General features: G+C 35.5%; 1 protein-coding gene across 1 annotated transcript in view; it reads right to left on the bottom strand.

Annotated features, from left to right (window-relative positions):
• Window positions 1-2,064: 2,064 nt before the first annotated feature.
• LOC122256560 (putative neutral sphingomyelinase) overlaps window positions 2,065-7,500 on the bottom strand; it is a 19,944-nt gene continuing 14,508 nt past the window's right edge. Inside the window, exon 8 of the mRNA XM_086549864.1 lies at window positions 2,065-7,247. Within this exon, the coding sequence (XP_086405990.1) occupies window positions 6,847-7,247 (401 nt within the window). The 3' untranslated portion in view covers window positions 2,065-6,846. The remainder of the gene's footprint in view (window positions 7,248-7,500) is intronic.

Below are 7,500 nucleotides of genomic sequence, written 5' to 3'. Positions count from 1 at the left end.
ATTCTCATGTAGTTACTATCATCCAATTACTAGCTCGCTCGCTCGCTCACTCACTCACTCTCTCGATCACTCGATCACTCAATCACTCGCTCTCATGAAGTCCCTCAATCTCATAGTCACTCATTCTCAGATGCTCAGTCACTCACTCACTCACTAACTCTCTCTCACTCTCTCTCTCTCTCTCTCTCTCTCTCTCTCTCTCTCTCTCTCTCTCTCTCTCTCTCTCTCTCTCTCTCTCTCTCTCTCTCTCTCACTCACTCACTCACTCACTCACTCACTCACTCACTCACTCACTCACTCTCACTCATTCATTCATTCATTCATTCATTCATTCACTCACTCACTCACTCACTCACTCACTCACTCACTCACTCACCCTCATACAGTCACTCATTTTTTCTTTCCTTCTTTCTCTTTGCCTTTTTTTCTTTTCTCTTACTGTCCTTTTATCTTCCTCCATCTCCTCTATACTATACCATCTAACTTCTTTTCCTCCTCCCTAGTTCCTTTATGGACATCATAGGATGTAAATAAATATAATCTACTCAGCCTTTTTTTTATTTCCTTTATTGTTATGGAAAAGCATAAACCTTTTACAGGAAACTGGCACATGGTAGTTAGTACTGTATGGATATATGCTCACACACAATAAAATAGAAAACATTTTTAGGCAAATACTACCTAAATCAATCTAAGCACACTTTATGGTTTGGTCTAATACCCATTCATAATGGATATCACAATCTAAGTCTATTAGAAGACCATAAACATTCATTTAAAAAAATAATAATAATAATAAAAAAAATAAAAAAACATGAATAGGATATCACGTATCCTATGTAGTTCCCCGTTTTTGGGTTATTGTCATTATCTGAAAATCACATAGTAAATGAAGAGACCTATTAGGAGTTTTCTAATTTGTAATATGAAGACTTCCTTTTACTATTTCCGCATGGAAAGGGAACATGGCTGCTTTAAGAAGTTTACCTACTGGAAAAAATCTTTCCCCTTCTGATTCTGTTCATACATTTAAAGCTTTATTATGTACTAGATTTAACCCAAGGTCAATTCATGTCCCTGGTCGGTAAGAACCATAGTTTCTTATAAATAACAATATCAAAAGAAAGAAGTAATGGCATAACAACACAAAAAAGGAATTTAGAAGGAAAAAGAACTGTGAATTCTACTTTGGAAATCAACAGTAAGTCCATTTCTTTTGGAAAAAGTTATCCTCGGAGAGACAAGAAAAATGCATTAAAAAAAGAAAAAGAAATAATGATATAACTTTCAGAATGTAAATTTCTTTGTGAACTCTCTGGGGGAAAGGAACTGAAAAAGGAGCTATAACTTGTGACTTGCAATAACAATGTGAACTATAAAAAAAAATGAAAAAGATAGTAGTAATACTGGCAAGAAAAACAAGTGAACAATATTAGATATCTATCCTAAGTTGAAAATAATGCAATCAGGAATGCAATGCTACAGCTGGCCCAGCCTATGTTTATATGAGCAATAGTTTATATGGTCCCACTATATAGTTATATCACACCTGTAAGCTAGCAAACATATCATAGGTACCTTCCTTTCTTTTAATTATACCACAATGGCATAACAGAAAGCCAAGATGAAATAAAAGTCATAAGAAAAAATCACCGTTTCATGAACTCGATACTTAATCACATTCTCCAATGTATAAATGTTTGTGATTTTGAATTCTTTTTATTTAGGCTTTTTCTTTCAAGCATAATCAACCTCTGCTTCCTAAATTTAAAGCCAAGTATAAATAATTATTATCACCACATACAATGAAAATGAAATGAAATGAAATGAAAAATGTGAATTTTTCTATAGGACTTAATGCCATCTTTAACACATGCCATACAATAAAATATCACATAATAAGTGTGTAAGTTAGTTAACGATGCACAATCCACAGAACTGTCTTGTAATACAAATAGGAATAGTATTGGCCCCTTTTTGTTGAACGTAAAACTCTTGGTTTGGTTAGCACTGAAAAGCAGATATGGGACACAACAAAAGTATCAACATACAAACAAAGGCAGAACAAATTAACAGTATATGCTTTAATTAACATACAAAAGCAACTAGAAACTAGGTTTATGGTAAAAAAAAAAAATAAAAAAATAGCAATGATGATTTTAAAAAATAATATAATAATATCAACAATAAGAGTAAGACTGGATCTTGCAGACCCATTTTCAGCTAAAGATAAGAATAAGATTATTTACTGTGTATTCTACCAAACACTATATCTCTCTTCATGAGAGCATACGCTAAATGATAAGAAAACCAATTTTAAAAACGATGTAAAATAAGAGAATAACCAGCAGCAGAAACGGTAAAAGATACACCAATATATATACTCAAGGAACTCTTCTCCTATTGAAGTGCAAACTCGGTAAAAAATAATAATAAAATAAAATAAAAAATAACACAGCAAATCATATTCCACACCAGAATTACTGCATTTCAAACATTCAATTCAAGTCTGATTTGTGACACATTACAACACCACCAATATCCCTCCAAAACTGTTGGAGTAGCACACGTTAAATAAATATCCTTATATTAAATATCACGTTTATTGAAAAATTTGTAAATTATGCAGAGACGTTATTGAAATCACTCTGCTGGTTCCTTTTTCATAAAGTTATGGTACTGCCTTATCCTCCTCTCTTAATTGACCATTATCCTGTCACAATAAACTCATAAGTTTGCTGTACAAAAGCATTTGGTAAATAAACATGTTCTAATATACCTTGCATACTGTCTGCATTCAGTACCTCCTTAAAATAATTGAAATAAATCTATCAGTTAAAAAATAAAAAGTAAATCAATATCTCACATAAACAACAAGATCTGACAATAATATCAAACATTGGAACATTGGCTCTATAGCAAATAATAAGTTGAAAAAATCTTTAAAAAAAAAAAAGAGAAAAAAAACACACCTTTTCAAACGAATAATAATGAAGAAGTCTCCATTAGTGAAATCGATACAAGTTTCTTCCTTTGAACATGCAAGGTTGGTATTATTACGAGTAGAGCTCATGAAACAACATTTAAAACCCCGTATAACTAGTAATCTTTGAGAGGCAAAGTACGTATACATTCTTCAGATGGTTTGAGCTTATTCAAGTGCTGTTCATCTGGTATCACGACATAGAGGTTGAACTAATCATTTTCTTGAACTATTTCATTTAAGTACCTACACAAACACTGTGCAAACAATATTACAAACCAATAACATGAAAAATAAAGAAAATAAAAATAAAAACTTGTGAGAAAACTTACATACACAAATTCAGCGTTCATATCCAGATCCAGACTTTCAAACAATATTAAGGAACATTTGAAGCACATCAATTAACTATTGTTCTATCTATCAAAATGCTGGATATGTATTTCATGGGCATATGGGTACGTTATCAAAATAAAAATGTGTAATAATCTTTAACTCACTCCTTATCTGAGCAGCACATTAAATGGCACCACATGCATGTGAAATATTAGCCATTTTAATCCTAAATTGTCAGAAATACTGACTAATATTTCTTTTTAATATGACAGCAAAGCAAGAAAACACATTTATTATCTACCAATTTCAAACATATTAACCCACTGCGGACGAGGGACATATTTGCATGCCCAATCTATAGGATGGGTTTTAATTTAGAGCAAGGCAGCTTCACACATCACTTCCCACTCTCTTTCAGTCCTCACTGTAAAACTAGTCATTTATGTGTTTTATTTTTTGTGTGTTTTACTGTGTTTAGAGACTTATATGTGCCATATGACAGGCTCTATCAGTGCTGCAATTGACTAAAATTGTAGGATGTGATCCATGTCAGTTCATTATTTTCTTTATTCTCAATGTATTGCTGTTTTATGGGAGGACAAAAGTAACTTTATTTTTTTGTATTTGTGTGCTGTCATGAACGAATGCAAAACCATAACCATCTGCAATGAAGATAACATGAAGATGTAGGGAAGAGGAAGACAACCTGTGCTTATGATTGTGAGTGTCACAGTAAAAGGCAGCCCTGTTGACACAGGAGCACATTTTAGACACTGGGAATGGTTTGAGTCACCTTCCTCTTCTCGTTCTGTCTGCACATCCTACATCGGCGGTACTTTAGCCCAAGAGGTTGGTAACTTGCTGTGTGTCACCCCTCTATAAAGATATTGCTTGCTAGAGACCGTGGAGGGGTGCCATTCAAGGCTCTCTCTCCTGCTGGTGCTAGAAGAGTGGTACCATCTAGGTTTTGGATGTTAAGTTTGCTCAATATTATGGTAATTATAGTAATCATAACTGCAATTGTCATCCTCACTCATTCCTTACTCATAGCACAAAAAAATAGCATAGTGATCCAAAATCCCCAAATGTCCTGTATGTCCTGACACCTGCCATTAGGCCAAAGCTCCTGCATCATGTGTGTCATGACACCAGTCCGCAATGGGATAACTATAGCAGTTTACTACTTACCAGAGTGGCTAAAAGATTTCTTTACAAGGAGCAAAAATCAAACTTACTTAAAAGGGTTTTGTTGCTCATATTGTGATCTCTATAATGAAAACTATTTTTTTGTATTCCTGGATTCCTTGAAGTACTGAGAGACCTATGTGCATTGAAACTGGGCTTCCTTTAATGTACTTCCTTTAAGACTTGTATTAATTGAAAATATGTATATCAAAAGTCTTTTAACCCATTGCAGACGGGGATAAATTTGCTTGCCCAGCCTCCAGGATAAGCTTTATTTTAAAGAGAGACTGCTTGAAGCATTATAATTTGAATATTCTCTCTCTCTTTTAGTCATTCATTGAAAAACTAGAGCGTTTTTTGTGTTTTGTTTTTTTGTGTGTTTTATTGAGTTTAGAGACTTATATGTGCCATATAACAGGCTCTATCAGTGCTGCAGTTGACTAAAATTGTAGTATATTATCCATATTAGCTCATTATTTCCTTTATACTCAATGTGATAGAAGTATTGCTGTTTTATGGGAGGACAAAAGACAACTTTATTTTTTCCTATTTTTGTGCTGTCATGAACGAATACGAAACATATAACCCCCTACAATAAAGATAACAAGAAGAGGTAGAGAAGAGGAATGAAACCTGTGCTTGTGACTGTGAGTGCCACAATGAAAGGCATCCATATTGGCACAGGAACACATTTTAGACACTGGGTATGGATTGAGTCACCTTCCTCTTCTCGTTCTGCCTGCACATCCTTCATCGGCAGTAGTTTTGAGCAAGGGTTCATCAACTTAATGTGTGCCATCGCTCTATAGAGACAGTGCTTGCTAGAGACCGTGGATGGGTGCCATTCAAGGCTCTCTCTCCTGCTGGTGCTAGGAAAAAGTGGTGCCATCTAGGTTTTGGATGTTAAGCTAGCACGGTATTATGGTAATTATAGTAATTATGACTGCAGTAGCCACCATCACTCATTCCTTTTTCATAGCACAATAAAATAGCATAGTATTCCAAAATCCCCGTACGTTATGACGCCCGTCGTCAGGCCAAAGCTCCTACGTCATGTATGTCATGACACCCGTACGCAGTGGGCTAAACAAAATCAATTCTCCTCAAACTTGCTTTGCCATCATACTTTACATCTAAATATACTGCAGTTATAAAAAAATACAATAATTTCTTTATTGGCTAAAAGTTTTCCTAAAATCATGTAATCACATTGCAAAACAAAGATCACTCACATGCTGTTGCTAGTTGCCATTAACCACTTTCCATTCACATTACCCTCTTCTTCCATCTATTTTCTACACAAACCAGTAACCTGTTAACAATAATAAACACACATTCCTAAGGAACACCTTCACCTACTACTGTCTCTACATCTACTCTCTTTTTGTTGTTTTACATTATAAAGACTGTAGTTCATCACTATATAGAGACTAGGAATATAATGATTTAAAGTCAACATCAAGACAATGAGGTGCTTAACATGTTACACAAAAATAGATGCCCTTGATAAAATTGAACTATAATATTCACTGCTGTCTTAAAAGATTGATTAACACTACTTAAAGTACATGAAAAAAACTACGAACCTGAAAAGTTAAGTTTGTATAGAGGGGAACTTTGTTACGAGTAGAAAAAGGTTTTGTCATTAAAACGTTTATACATAGTTATTGTCAAATACCTTGTATAGGAAAGCCATTTAAAACTAATGAACTAGCAAAGAACTACTTTGAGCTCATAAAATCACTTAAGTTGTTTGTTATGGTATGAGCAAGACATAGCATTCCCTTATTACTTGTCTAATAGAAAATGCTATTCGGTCTCCCAGATTTCATAATCACAGCAAGTGAACAAACATACCATACCACTTTTTTTTTAAAGCATTTCAATTAGGTTACAGTAATAAGAAAAATCTATGTCTAAAACTGTAGAGCATGAAAAAAAGGTTAGAAACAAAAGTGTCTTTCCTTATTGTGCATTTTCTCATGCATTTCATTTAAGATACTTCTTCAAACTTCAATCTTGACATTGCACAAAAAGGGAGAATGCCCACTTAAGTCAGGAAGATGGAATTCTTGGTAAAGCTCACAAAACTTTTAATACTGTAAAGACACTGTTACTGTTACAGTACTATGGATTCCCTTTTTGCTTCTTGAAAGTTTGACTACTAATAAACTGAAATTTCAATACTAATGAATCCTTTCTTCATGCTCCATTTAGTCTTAGGTAATGTGTATGATTTCCTCACAGACAGACAGCAAAATCATTGTCTTTGGAATTCGGAATTTTCACAGCAGCTCGGAGCCATTATCACAATCATTTGATTCCAATCCCCTGATCCTTGGTCACTTGATGAATGACTGCGACCTCTTCCTCTCCTCTTCGAAGATTTGCGCATTTTTCTCCCTCAGCTCGTCCAGCTGATGCTCTATCCCTAACTTTGTTTCTTTGATCTTATTACTTTCAAAGCTGTAGAAAATGGTTGCCATAAAGAGCAGGTATGAAAGACAGAACGTAAACAAAATCAGCAACAGGCCCAGGAACCCGCGGGTCACGCCAGATGACGACTCTGTACATATCACAATATGGCACACCAATAAGACAATAGCACACAGGACTGACAGGGCAATGTAGAGTTTCTGCTGAGAGCCGACAGATTTCAGACCTTGTTCACACACTGCAGAGCACTCCAGCAGGGCATCCGTCTTGGCTTGTACACTTGGTATTTCTTCCATGATTTCAGTGCCTGAAATTACCATGCAGGGATAAATAGGCATTGTGTATATATTGAAAGAGAAAGAGAAAGAGAAAGAGAAAGAGGAGGAGGAGGAGGAGGAGGAGGAGGAGGAGGAGGAGGAGGAGGAGGAGGAGGAGGAGGAGGAGGAGGAGGAGGAGGAGGAGGAGGAGGAGGAGGAGGAGGAGGAGGAGGAGAGGAGGAGGAGGAGGAAGAGGAGGAGGAGGAGAGGAGGAGGAGGAGAGAGAGGAGGAGGAGGAGGAGG

Source organism: Penaeus japonicus, unplaced genomic scaffold (assembly GCF_977035675.1).
Source record: "Penaeus japonicus unplaced genomic scaffold, GWHDUDI00000001_assembly GWHDUDI00000002, whole genome shotgun sequence".
NCBI classification, from domain to species: domain Eukaryota; kingdom Metazoa; phylum Arthropoda; class Malacostraca; order Decapoda; family Penaeidae; genus Penaeus; species Penaeus japonicus.
Note: the sequence above shows the minus strand (reverse complement) of the source record. Positions and strands in the feature narration are given on the sequence as shown.